Genomic DNA, 14,337 nt, shown 5'->3' with positions numbered 1-14,337 from the left:
CTTTTTACACAACATTCTTAGACCTATCATGATCACGAGTAGAGAAAGAATATCAAATTAATGCAGGAGTAGGGAGCCCGTCAAAATATGCTATTCCTCTGTTTCTGTGAAGCCATCACCTGAGCTACTTTAGCTGTCGGCTTGTACTGACAGTTTTCTCTCTGGCATACATTAAGCCCTGTGGGTCTTTGAGATATTACTGGATCTTTCGTCAGAGGTGCCTGGTTTAATGCTACATTGAGAGTTCCAAAGGTCTATGATTTTGTCATCATGACTTATACCCCACCTCTACCAATGCAAGTTGCCATCCCTCTGAGCCTTAGCAGAGAGTTTTCTTAAGTTGCTTTAGCTAAAAATAAATAAATAAACAATCCATCACCAGGTAGACAGCTGTGTGGCACCTAGCTTGGGGGAGGGGGAAACAGGGAAGTGGCCTAAGGAGGGCTGTACTTTAGCTACACCTGGGGCAGTGCACCAGACCATGAAAAGCTCCCCCAGAGCCTTGACATCTAATGGCTTTGCAAATGAGCTCTGTGTAAACTACAGAGGGATGGGATTTTAAATTCTCCATTCAAAATGAGTGTTTTGCTCTTGTTAAGTTAATTTGAGCAGTACCAGTGAATGAGTTGTTGATACTGTATATTGTCACCAAAAAAATATGATAGCGTGAAATGAGTATCAGTGCAGAGCTGTCATATGATAAAATGGGCTGTAAAATCTGCATACCAAGGCCATTGGCATAGTCCAGGAGTGCAGAATCTGCGGCCTTGAGGCCACATGTGGCCCTCTAGGTCCTCAAGTGCTTTGACTGAATCCAAACTTCACAGAACAAGTCCTAATAAAAGGAATAAATAAAAGGATGTTCTGTCAAGTTTGGATTCAGTCAAGTGGCCACACTTGAGGACCTAGAGGGCCACATGTAGCCTCAAGGTCACAGGTTCCCCACCCCTAGTATAGCCCTTTCCTTCCTTCTCTAGCTATATCTTTGCCTCCCTATATAAAAGCAAACACAGTTTGGGATTTTTTAATACTATATAAGAAGAAGACAGATGATAGTGTAGGTATTTAAGCTCTTAGAGGATTTTTACTCCCTCCTTTCAGCCACAGGAGAAGGTAATAGGTCTTTCATAAGACTTTTGATTCAGAGTGTTATAAGGGATAGAATAAGCCTTAAAACCAGGAAGACCTGCTTCTGACAACACTGACTGTAAGCCTGGGCAAAGCACTTCACTTCTCAGTCCCCTAGGAATCCTCTAAGTTGCAGAAAATGTGTCAGCCTACATTGGTAGAAGGAGTTTCCTCATCTGCGAGCTCCTGTTGCCAATGAAATCTCACTTCCAGTCTTTATCCCTATTCTTGTGTTACATAGCCCTCAGCAAATTTATTCTAGGAAAATAGGAAAAGATATGCTATTCTTTCAATGGTTTAGCTGATGGTCTCTGCTCTCCTTATCTTATATCATAACCTTACCAAAAGTAATCTATCTATCTCATCAGCAGGCATGCACACGCATGCACACACACACACACACACACACACACACACATTAACAACCTGTTCCTGACTTCCCTGGTAGGCACAGACCTGGGTACCATTTCTTGCTCTGCTGTCCGTATGTCACCAAGACAACAACAGGAAGCAAGAATATCCAGGGCCTGGTCACTTGAGAAGTGATGGAAGAATGGGCAGAATCAGCCACATGGTCTGGGGGACCTGTCATAAAATGACCTGGTCCACTCAAGGAAAGGAATCATGCCTGAGGGCTTCCACTCACTATGAGGCACAAAGACACTAAGAGCTTGAGAGAAATTTAACAACAACAACAACAACAAAAGATAGCTATCTTTTATATATATTTTAAAGTTCATGAAATGCTTTATACATGTGTTATCCCATTTAATACTCACAACAACCCTGTAAGATTGGTGCCATTATTATCCCCATTTTACAGAGAGGGAAACTGAGCCTGGGGGACCTTAAATGACTTACCCAGGAACACTCAGTCAGTGAGTTTATGTGTCAGTAACTCAGTCACTAGACATTTGTTAAACTCCTACTATCTGCCAAGAACTGTGCTAAGCATTGGCAATGCAAAGAAAGGTGACAGTTCCTGCTCTCAAGGAGCTCATGGTCTAAAGAGGAGGGCAACTCACAAATAAGTATGTACCAATAAGGTATATAAAGAAAAAATTGGAGATAACCAACAAAGTAAAGGCACCAGAATTAGGAGGGATGGAGGAAGGCTTGCTTAAGAAGATGGGATTTTATCTGGAATCTGAAGGAAACCAGAGAAGCCTAGAGGTTGAGATGAAGAGGGAGAGCATTTGAGGCATGAAGAACAGCCAGTGAAAATGTCTAGACCGGGAAGTGGAATGTTTTGAGGGAGGAACAAGGAGGTCAGTGGTATTGTAACTCAGAGTATGTGGGAGGGGAAGAGTATAGGTGTAGGTAGACTAGAAGGATTGGGGCCTGGGGAGACGGTTATGAATGCCAGAGGATTTTATATTTGATCCTAGAGGTAATAGGGAGCCACTGGAGTTTAATGAAGATCATCTTGAGTGAAGGATGGACTAGAGTGGGGAGGTATTTGTGGCTGGCATACCCACCAGCAGGCTGTTTCAGAAGTCCATGTGTGAGATGATGATGGCCTGTACCAGTGTTAGAGGAGAGGAAATATACATAAGAGATGTTATGCAGGTAAATTTGAAAGGCTTTGGCGACAGATTGGATATGGGAGGCTGATAGAGAGTAAGGAGCTGAGCACGACCTGGGTTGGGAGCCTAGGGAACTAGGAAGGTGATGGTGCCCTCAAGAGTAACAGAGATGTTAGGAAGGAGAGGATGATTTGAGGGAAAAGATGATGAGGTCGGCTTTGGACATGTTGAGTTTCAGATGTCTATAGGACCTCTAATTTGAGATCTCTAATAGATAGGTGGAGATGTAAGACTGGAGGGTAAGAAAGAAGTTAGGGCTGGAGAGAAAGATCTGAGAATCATCATCATAGAGATTATAATTGAATCCACGGGAGCTGATGAGATCACCAAGTGAAGTAGTACAGAGGAAGAGGAAAAGAGGGCCTGCAATAAAGCCCTGTGAGATATACCTAGCTAGCAGGTGTGACCTGGATGAAGCTCCAGCAAAGGAGATTGAGGAGTGGTCAGAGAGGCAGGAGAAAAACCAGGAGAAAATAGTTTCATGAAAATGTAAAGAGAACAGAATATTAAGGCCAAGTGGATAATCATCAGTGTCCAAGGCTGCATTGCAAGAAGGATAAGATTTGAGAAAAAGGCCATTAAATTTGACAATTAAGAGATCGTTAGTAACTTTGGGGAGAGCAGTTTCAGTTGAATGATAAGATCAGAAGCCAAGCTGTAGAGAGTGAGGAAGAGAGGAAGAGGAAATGAATTGGAGTCACCCATTGTAGATGGTCTTCTCCAAGGTTTGAGCCACAAAAGGGAGGAGAGATATGGAACAATAGCTATCAAAGATGAGTGAATCAAGTGAGGGTTTTTTGAAGATGGAGGAGATAATGCATGTTTGTAGTCTGTAAAGAAGCAGTCAGTGGACAGAGATGGACTGAAGTTAGTCTTCTCTGGTCTTCCTAACTCCAGGACCACCACTGTCTCCTCCATCACCTAGCTGCTCTAACAGAAGTAGCAGCTGTAGCTCCAGTGGCCATCCAAGAACATAGGGTATGGTCTTCGTAATCCTCTCTCCCACAATCCTTCTGGACTTAGAGGTGTGCCCTACCCAATTTAAGAGATTCTTATGCATCATATTTCTTCTGTAACATATGTACCTACCTGATTTGACCATCATTGGATCAAATATCAATGTAATCCCTGGCAGGACATGGGGTATGGAAGTACAGCTAGTTTGGGTACCCTTTTTTGATCAGGCACCAGGGAGCAGTGAAAACAGGATAATTAAATTAAGTTCAGGCACCCAAGTAGTGGAATAATGAGAGAAGTAGGAGAATTGGGGGAAAGATACGCCCTTTCCCAGAAGAGAACATCAGAGGAGAGTTAGGTAGTATATGTGATAGACACCAAAGAAAAAAACTTATTCAAATCCAACAACCCAACAAAAATGGTACACTCCTAAGAATCCAGCCAACCTGGGGCATAAAGAAAAATGGGTCCATATAGTATGTGCTAAGAGGCAGTCTTGGTAGAATGAATGAAGAAGACACACAAATCAGAAACTGTTAAGAAACAGGCTGCTTTTGGAAGTGTCGAAATGCATTTCATGACAGAGGAAGGGTATTGTATATATGTTGTGGAGGGGCCTCATTGTGCAATAATAGAGTTAAGAAGACCCAGATTCAAATCCTGCCTCAGATATTTAATAGCTGTGTGACTTTGGGTAAGTCAGTTAACCTTTCCCTCAGTTTCCTCATCTGTAAAGCAAGGGTAATAATAGCTCCTACCTCCTGGGATTGTTGTGAGAATCAACTAGATTAAATATACAAAGCAACTGGTTGTGATTGTTATCAGTAACGATGTTGGTCTTCTAAAAGAATGTTCGTTTTAATTCTTTTTTTTTCAGTTATTAATGGTCACACACTGTGTTTACGACTGTTACTAGAAATTGCAGACAACCCAGAAATTGTCGATGTGACAGATGCCAAAGGACAGTAAGTGACACACTCTCTGCTCCATGGTTTGTGACGTGTCAGTGATAACTGCCATTGTTGCTGGTAGCTGCTAAAGAGACTCCCAGGATGAGGATTGGGGTATCCTAGGTGTGGGGTGACGAGTGCACATACTCGGAAGAAGGACGTAGGTAAGAGCTTAGGAGTAGAAGCTGCCTCTGTGCTGTTGCTTTTCCTGGGTTTTACTTTCTTTCCATCCTCTCAAGCTTCTATCAATCCATTCTTAGAACCATTAAACACACCAAAGTCCTACATGACTGTCATCTTTAGCGTTCGCACAATGCTTTTATTTTCTCAAAATGCCTTCCATCTACTACTCTAGTTTTCCCTCATCACAATATTCTTATGTGGAAGGAAGATATTTTTATGCCTGTTTTACAGATGGGAAAATTGTACCACCAAGAGTGAGTGACTCTTAATTAGTTAGAGGCGGAATAAATATACAATTCTGGCTTCAGACGCTTGGTCTGCCTCCCAATCAACTGCTTTCTCCTAGGTTACCCTGCTTCCTAGTATCAACCAGGACTTCTTCCGAAACAACTCCAAACAGATAGTTATCATTTTTCTAAAGTTGTCTTAGAAAAGAAATCTAAACCTTTCTTCTTTGTCCTCTCAAGTATATTCATTTCTTTATAATTATTTGACTTTCCATGAACCCTGACTTTTTTGAGGATAATAGCTGAACGTAGTATAGTATATGTCAAAGTTGCCATGCCATGCAATTAATGAGTTCTTAATAAATATGAACTGGTTCTGAAGATGATGGAAACAGCATGTGTCTTTTGGCATAGACCAGGTTAATACGATATCCCTTTACTGGCTTCTCCACCTCCTCCTCTTACATTCTTGCTTTAAAATATATGTCCTTCCTGCTCAGAGACAAACAGACTGTGTCTTTATAGCATTTGGCTCGTTGTGGACATGTAGAAAATATTAAGAGGGGGCAAAAGCAGTGTCTTCCCCCGGGAAATGATTAATGGTTTTCATCTGGTTATTAATAGCTTAATTTGTTCCTCTCTTCTAGAACCCCACTGATGCTGGCTGTTGCCTATGGACATATTGATGCTGTTTCTTTGTTACTTGAAAAAGAAGCAAATGTAGATGCTGTTGACCTCATGGGATGCACAGCTTTACACAGAGGGGTGACTAAATTCTTCCTGAGCTTTGCACAAACATTTTGACTATTTTTTAAATGAATGTTTAATGTAGAAATTTTTAAATGACATATTATCCTAATAGCCAAAAGGAAATTTATTCTTCCAGAGATGAAAGTAATGACAGTTATGTTTAGATTATTTCAACAAACATTTATTAAGTGAATACTGTTTAACAAGGTATTATGACTATGCCAGCTGCTGAGAGAGATACAAAGTTTTATCTTGCTTCAAGGGCAAAGTAAGGCAGATGGGTGGGATTCAACTTTTGATTATAATGTATTGAGATATATATATATATATATATATATATATATATATATATATATATATATATATATGTCTACACATGCATATATATATATACAGATATATTATAATGTAATGTATTATATTAATCTCAGCTCTTTAGACCATTAAGCTCTATTCAGATATCATGGCTTTTACAAACATCGTATCTACTCTAAGATCTAGCATAGGGGCAACACAAAGAGAGGCATTTATTTGTTCAACTCCCCCTCACCCTTTTAACACCAAAATGTTAGGGAAGAAATAGTCTGGAGCCTCAAAATCATAATTGCTTCAAGAAAATAGATAGGGCAGGAAGAGACCTTAGAGGTCATCTAAATCAATCCCTTCATTTTTACAAAGGAGGAAACCAAGACCCAGAGAGGTGAAGTGATTTGTCCAAGGTCACACAGGTAGTGAGTGGTTGAGCTGGGATTCAAACACATCTTATGACTCCAAATCCTAACCTGAAGAAGGCTGAGTGCTTTTGGTCAAGGGATACCCCCAACTGAATGTTTGAGACAGTGGTTTTCCCGAATGCTTCTGTTATATCTTTCCAGTTATGTCATGCTTTAGTTCTGCCCATTCCTCTTCTCTGAGTTGTTGTAGGGAATGCTTTCCTTGAGGCCTGGATGAGTAGATCTAAATGTGCTCATCCCATGAGCTCAATAACTCTTCTTCAAGGGCACTAACTCTAAGGGATTCTTGGATTTTCCACCTCATGTTCTTGCCACCATCTTAGGCCCTCTGTTCTGCTCTCTGAGCTTTCTATCATTCTAAAAACCTGTTTGCTTGTTTTTAATCTTTATGCATTAGATCATGACCGGGCATGAGGAATGTGTTCAAATGCTGTTGGAACAGGAAGTTTCCATTCTGTGTAGGGACTTCCGAGGAAGGACACCCCTGCACTTTGCAGCAGCTCGTGGCCATGCCACGTGGCTGAGTGAGTTATTGCAGATGGCACTTTCAGAGGAAGACTGCTGTTTCAAAGATAACCAAGGTTACACTCCATTGCACTGGGCTTGTTACAACGGTAAGTTTTTCATACATGTCTGGAAGACACGGCGTCGTTGATGGTCCTAGGAGTATTACATGTTGGGACCATTGTGATCTTAAAATAAGCTGTGAAAAATATTCTAGTAACATGAACTAGATTGTAAAACTATGCAATGTGAATTCTGACCTCAGTAAGGTCATCCAGGTCAGCTAAGTTGAAAAGGTAGTTGGAGCTAGCAAGGAGAGGAATGAGAGGTTTAGCTTACCACAGTTTCAAGACTACCTATGTCCATTCCTAGATAATGAAACTGTTTTCCTTTAGTCCCATCCATTCTTCACTACTTCGGTGGTTCTTGATTTCATTATTCTGCATCCTCACTCTGCTGATACAGATGGCAATGCCTACCTAGCTTGGTAAATGGTCTTCATGAGTTCCTATAGCCGAAATAATTCAACTTGTGGCCAACCTTCTGGAGATGACCTCTTTCAAACTTAATAGCCTCAGATAGTTACTAGCTGTGGGACTGTGGGCAAGTCGCTTAACTCTCTGTCTTAGCTTTCTGATCTGTAAAATAAGGATAATAATAGCACTTACATGACAGCATTGTTATAAGGATCAAATGAAATATTTGTAAAGTTGTTTGCAAACCTTCAAGTGCATTACGTATGTTAGTTATTCTTCTTCTTCAACATCATACTTGAAGACAGATTGTTGCTGGGTATGTAGACTGAACCTTTTCCAGTTTGCTAGGTTCCTTGATAATGCACATCCATTCCACAAAGAGACATCAAAGAGGACTTTAGTAGAGATTAATCATTTCTTATACTTGGGAAAAAACATCATCTATCTGTTACTTTTATCCATGTCTTTTTTTAAGTACAGAGAAATTGTAGTTTTTAACTAGTTCTTAAAATTGTCTCAGAAATACTTTGAGACCTAAACTAAATCAGTTAAAATCAGAGTTAGAATTTGGACTGTCACTAATTTTATACTGCTGCTAATCTTAGGAAGGATCTGCACTGACCTGTATGTATTTGGTCATCATATTTACATAGTGACTTTTTCCCTTTTGCTCAAACTCTAAACCAATCCTATTCTATACAAGTTGACCCCTGTAATCAGGAAATTCCCTTAGAATCCAGAAGCCACTGTGGTTTTGCTATGACATAGATGACGGGTATTAGCTACACAATAGTGAGTGAATTACCTGTAGTAATCTGTCTGCCTTCCCTGTAGGACCCAGGCAGATTCTGAGAGGTCCAAAAAAGTATTCTCAAGCTCTGCAAGATAAATTATGGTGAGAACATGTATGTTTGAGAAAGCATATAAAGTGTCTCTACTCTGAAACCAAAAATGGAATCATAGAATCTCAGATTTAGAAGATGTTACACTTATATAAATATAATCTTTACCTGAATTGTCAATCATCACAATAGCATCCTCAAGAAGCGGTCATCAAATTACTGCTCCAACATTTCCATCAACCTATTACCTCACAAGGCTCCCGTTTCATTTTTTTTTATTTGAGGGAGCTAGGTCTTACTACACCTAGAGCACTGGACTTGGATTCAGGAAGACTTGAGTTCAATATTTGCCACAGACACTAGCTATGTGATCCTGGGCAAATCATTTAGATTCTATCTGCCTTGGCTTCCTCTTTTCTATCTTCCTATTGTGAAAATAAAATTAGATAATATTTGTAAAGTGCTTTGCAAGTCCTAGGGTGCTATATAAATTTCAGCTTCATTATTTTTGCCCAAGCTCATTAGAAAGTTTCTCCTTATACTGAGACAAAACTTGCTTCTCTTTAATTTCTTTTTATTTTATTTTTTACTCTGAATTTAAGTATTCAAAAAGAGCATTTCCATCCACGCAGCAGAACACAAAAAGAGGCTTCTTTATGAAACAGTGAATCTCCATTTTTCACACTTTTTTTTCAAAACTGCCCTGCGGGTTTTGTTTCCTTCTGAAGATCCTTTTTTTCTTCTCTGTGCACCTTTTTAAAAAAGTTTCAGTGACTCCCCCTTTTTTCATCATTATTGTTTATCCCCCACCCTGCTGAACTCCCTAAACACAAACTGAATGAAAAGAAAGGGGGAAAAACTCTTGCAACAAATAAGCAGTCAAATAAAAGAAACCCACCCAATGGCTACATCCAAAAATTTATGTCTCTTCACCTTTTGTACATTATTTCATCATAGACCCTTTGGAGACATGAATGGTCATGCTTTGATCAGCATTTTTAAATCTTTCCAAGTACTGCCCAGGACTCTCTGAAATCATCTCTTTCACCATTTCTTGATTTCCTTTAAATTCATATACCAGAATTTGTTTAGCCATTCCCCAATTATCTGAGGCCCTCAGACAATTTAAGGCACTCTCTTAGGATGAAGGAGTTTGTTTTGTTTGCAGCTATTCATTCCTTGGTTTTATCTTTCCTCTAAAGCAGGGGCTGGCAAATTATGGCCCAAGGGCCAAATTCTGTGGTGAGTAAAGGATGATTGTTATATTTTTTAAATCATTTAAACTTTATTTAAAAATATTAAAAAAAATTCTTAGCTCCTGAGTCATACAAAAAATGGTAGATTACCCTATAGACCATAGTTTGCTGAGCCCTGCAAGTCTCTCTTTCTCCTCTCTCAATTTGTTTCTGTGTGGGACAGCTGACAACTTTTTCCCAAAATTAAAATCAGAGGCTTCTCAAGGTAGAAAGTAGAAAGGAATTTTATTACAATCCCATGGGAAAGGGCAACTCACATACCAAGAATTCTCTCAGTGTCAGAGCACGCTGAACACAGAAAATTCAGGTTCTTTTATAGGCCCTAACCACAATTCCCCCTCCAGACCCCCCTTCTGTTGGCTCAAAATTGCAAGCCTTGAGGGTACAATCTGGAACATGACAAATCTACCCCAGTGACAATGACAAAGAAGAAAAGATTTGGTTGTCTTGACAAGTATATATTTTTTGTTTTTGACAAACCTCGTCTCCCAATAATTCTTGCATCTGTGACAGATGACAAAACTAGTCTTTCCCACCATTCTTACATCTGCAACAGTTGATGGGCTTAGTCTCCCACCATTCTTACATCTAGCTGGTCTTCTGACCACGTTTGCATCAGGCTTTCTGGCATTTATTCTCTTCTCTTTCAGGCCCCTTGCCCTTAGGTAAGAATGTAGATGTAAGCATCCTGTGTCCTATTCTCATTCCCAGGGGATCTCACAGTCACTAACTTATCCTCCCACAGTCACTAACTTGTCTTACAGAAAAAAAAAACTGAGAAGAAAGCTGAGTTTTAGATTTTGTGAGAGGTTTTTTCACTATCCCACTTATTTAGATTTCATGAGAGGTCTTCACTATCCCATTCATTTCCTTGTTGGGTTGACATATTTCTATACCAAACTGTATATATGAATGCTAGAGATATGCTCAACTCTCCTCTGTCCATTTTAGACAAGAATTTGTTTCATGTGGTGGCCACTCCCCCACCCCTCCTTCCTATGTGTTTGTATATTCTTCTTGTCATGCACCCCAGTTATGAGAAATAGCAAGTTCAACTGCTAACTACATTAACATAATTGTCTTTTTACCCTCCTTTCTCTTTTCCAACTTAAAATCCTCAGAACAGAACTATTCCTTCCGAGGACCTCTATTTTGCTCATTTAACTTCTTCAATACATTTTGAAGACATTAAGCTTCTGCAGGGACACTTGTTCCTTCTTGCCCCATTAGTGTCATCATACAGTTCTTTCCAATTGCACAAATGTATTTACTTTCTTGGTTTCTCTGGACTTGTGTTTGTGTTTCAGAGTTCCTACTCAACTATAGTCTTTTAATCAAGAATGTTTGAAAGTCATCTACTCCATTAAAGATTCATTTTTTTCCTTTGTAGACTTATACTTAGTATTAAAAAGTAAGTTATTCTTGATTGTAAGTGCACTTCTTTTGCCTTTTGGAATATTCTATTCCATAATCTCTTCTGGTTTTTAGTAGAAGCTGCAAAATCTTATGTGGTACCAGCTGCAATTCCTTGGTACTTTTGAACTGCTTCCTTCTGAATGTCTGCAGTATTATTTCTTTCATGTGGAAACTCTAGATTTTGGCTGTGACTTTCCTGAAATTTTGGTGTTCCTTTCAGAAGATCAGTAGATTCTTTATCTTTTCTTTGTCCTTTGGTCCTCATAGATCTGAGCAGCTTTTATTTATGATCTTTTAAAATGTTGTATCCCATTCCATCCCATTTCCTTCAGCAGATTACTTCATTTATCACCCCACTCTTTCATTAATCTTCAGTCTCTCATTTGTGCCCATTTCTTTGTGACCACATTTGAGGTTTTCTTGGCAGAGATGCTAAAGTGGCTTGGCAGCTTATTTTATAGATTCAGAACTGAGGTAAAAAGGGTTAAGTGATTCAGCCAGGGTCACACAACTAGTAAGGCCAGATTTGAACTCAGATCCTCCTGACTTCAGGGCCAGTTATCTATCCAGTGGGCCACCTAGCTGCCCTGTCTGTTGACACTACTATCCTACTATCTACAAGCATGCCCATGTCTCTCTCTTCCTCAAAAAACCTTCACTTGATCTGTCTAAACCTGCTAACTATTGTCTTATATTTCTCCTCTCATGGCTAAAAGTGAAGTCAGCCTTGAGAAGGCTGACTGCCATGAGGGTCACCACTTCCTTTCCTCTCACTTTGTTCTTAACTCTCTACAGTCTGGATTTTGACCTCATCAACAGAAAAAACTCTTTCCAAAGTTATTAGTGATCTCTCAGTTGCCCAATGTAGTGACCTTTTCCTAATCCTCATTGTTCTTGACCTCTCTGCAGTCTTTGACACAACTGACCCTCATCTTAATATTCTTTTCTCTTGGTTTTTGTGGCAATGCTTGCTCCTGATTCTTCTCCAAATCCTGCATTCTTTCTACTTCACCCCTCTGCCTCCTTGTGAGTATACTTTTTAAAAATTATATATTATTTTTCCCCCAATTACATGTAAAAACAATTTTTAACATTTTTTTTAAAGTTTTGAGTTCCAAATGCTATCCTTTCCTCTTTCTCTTCCCCCAACCCTGAAACAGTAAGCCATCTGATCTGGGTTATTTATACATGTGCAATCATGTAAAACATATTTCCATATTAGTCATTTTGTGGAAGAAAACTCAAAGCAAAAAAAAGAAAGACAGACAGAAATACAAAAAGACAGACAGAACAAAAGACAGGAAGGAAGGAAGGAAGAAAAGAAGGAAGGGAGGTAGGGAGGGAGGGAGGGAGTATGCTTCGAGCTATATTCAGACTCCATGAGTTCCTTCTCTAAAGGTGGATAGCATTTTTCATACTGAGTCTTTTGGAATTGTCTGGATCATTGTATTGCTGACAATAGCTTAATCATTCACAGTTCATCATTATACAATATTGTACTTATTGTGTACAATGTTATAGTGGAAAGAGTGGTAGATTTGGAGACAGAGGTTCTTGAAATTATTCTGCTCATCATTCTTTATAGCACAATAGTATTCCATCATAATCATATACTATGGTTATATATTTTGTTTTGTTTTGTTTCTTTTTTTGGCAGGGCAATTGGGGCTAAGTGACTTGCCCAAGGTCAGACAGTTAGTACATGTGTCAAGTGTGTGAGGTCAGATTTGAACTCAGGTCCTTCTGACTCCAGGGCCGGTTTTCTACAGAACTTTAGCATCAATATAACCAAAAGATTTGGTTTGGCCAATATAAATAACCAAAACTCTTTTTCCCTCCTCCCTTGAAAAGGAAGCTCATTGAAGGCAAAGACTATTTGGTTTTTGTCTTTTTAATTGCCAACACTTCATATGGTGCATGACACATAATAGGCACTTAATAAATACACACTGATTGATACAAAAATGAAGCTACTTTTCTAGGAGATCAAACCATATAAACCTTCTTTTAATTTTGTCCTGAGAGTTTCAAAACATCTTTGAGCAGAATTAATAGCATTTTAACTTTTAGATATTTTATTTCATGGAGAATATATATGGTCAGCTCAACAATAAGAATTACAAACTAAAATTAAATATTTAGGTTCTCAAGGTTTTGTATGTTTTTAGAAGATAGTTAACAACTGTGAACATTGTAACTGAACTCATTTGATTCTTTACAGGTAATGAAAACTGTATAGAGGTACTTTTGGAACAAAAATGTTTTCGCAAATTTAATGGTAATCCCTTCACTCCATTGCACTGTGCTGTGTGAGTATAAATGTTAGATGTTAATATAATTGTTGTTTTGTTATTGTAAAGTATATAGGGGAAATTGACTTATCGCAATTAGGAGAGGAGGCCATCTTTAACATGACCTGTTGTATATCACATTCTACAGCTAAAAACAGATAAGTTTATGTTGTTGGTATTCATAGTCCAATTTGCAGAAATCAAGTGGGACAACCTGAAATATATCCTTTTTAAGTAGCCATCTTTAAAATGTCCCCAAAGTCTTAGTGCATTTTTAAACTATTAAAATGCAAAACAGCATTTAGGCAGTTTTAAGTCAACCCCTATGTTAGGGAGTTGATATGTATGTATATGTTATCTCTTCTATTAAAAATATAAGCTTTTTGAAGGCAGAACTTGTTCCAGCTTTGTCTTTGTAACCCAAGTGCCTAGCACAGTGATGGGTACATAGTAGGTGCTTAATCAGTGCTTGTTAATGTATTGATTGATAAGTTACCCTTCTGCATTGGTGGAGGGAATTTCAACACATTGATGAATTCTGGATCACAGATCTAGAGCCTAAAGGAAATTTGGAGGTCCATTTGGTCTAATCTCTTTATTCTATAGATGATGAAACCAAGACCCAGAGAGTTCACATAATTTGTCCAACTGACAAGTCATGGCAGAGATGAGATTTAAACACAGGTTCTCTGTCTCCAAATCTACAACTCTTTCCACTATAATACAGATTCCCCAACCCTCCAAAAAGGCAAGACTGAAATTATACAAAAATGTTCTGAATTCTGCAGTGAATGGGGGAAACATAGGCATTTGAGGAGGCAAAGCATATTTCATTTTGAATCAAATAAGCAAGTATTTTTTAAGTACCTACGATTCACCAGGCACTGTCCTGAGTATATAAAGAAAGGGAAAAACAAAACAAAAAAGCAGCCTCTACTCTCAAGCCAAAAGTCTAATGAGAGAGAGAACATGCAAACAATTATATAAAAACGAAATATGTACTTTGGAGATTTTATCAGGCAATTTTTGGAGGTAAT

General features: G+C 38.8%; 1 protein-coding gene across 4 annotated transcripts in view; it reads left to right on the top strand.

The window, feature by feature from the left end:
* The window catches only part of ANKRD44 (ankyrin repeat domain 44), a 369,642-nt gene that overhangs the window by 337,756 nt on the left and 17,549 nt on the right, over positions 1-14,337 (top strand). For all 4 annotated transcript variants that reach the window (XM_036745366.1, XM_036745365.1, XM_036745364.1 and 1 more), the window contains exons 19-22: positions 4,549-4,636; positions 5,679-5,796; positions 6,913-7,129; positions 13,231-13,318. In XM_036745366.1, coding sequence (XP_036601261.1) covers positions 4,549-4,636; positions 5,679-5,796; positions 6,913-7,129; positions 13,231-13,318 — 511 coding nt within the window. The remainder of the gene's footprint in view (positions 1-4,548; positions 4,637-5,678; positions 5,797-6,912; positions 7,130-13,230; positions 13,319-14,337) is intronic.

Source organism: Trichosurus vulpecula, chromosome 2 (assembly GCF_011100635.1).
Source record: "Trichosurus vulpecula isolate mTriVul1 chromosome 2, mTriVul1.pri, whole genome shotgun sequence".
NCBI classification, from domain to species: Eukaryota; Metazoa; Chordata; class Mammalia; order Diprotodontia; family Phalangeridae; genus Trichosurus; species Trichosurus vulpecula.
The sequence above is the reverse complement of the archived record's forward strand: the minus strand, read 5'-3'. Positions and strand labels throughout refer to the sequence as shown.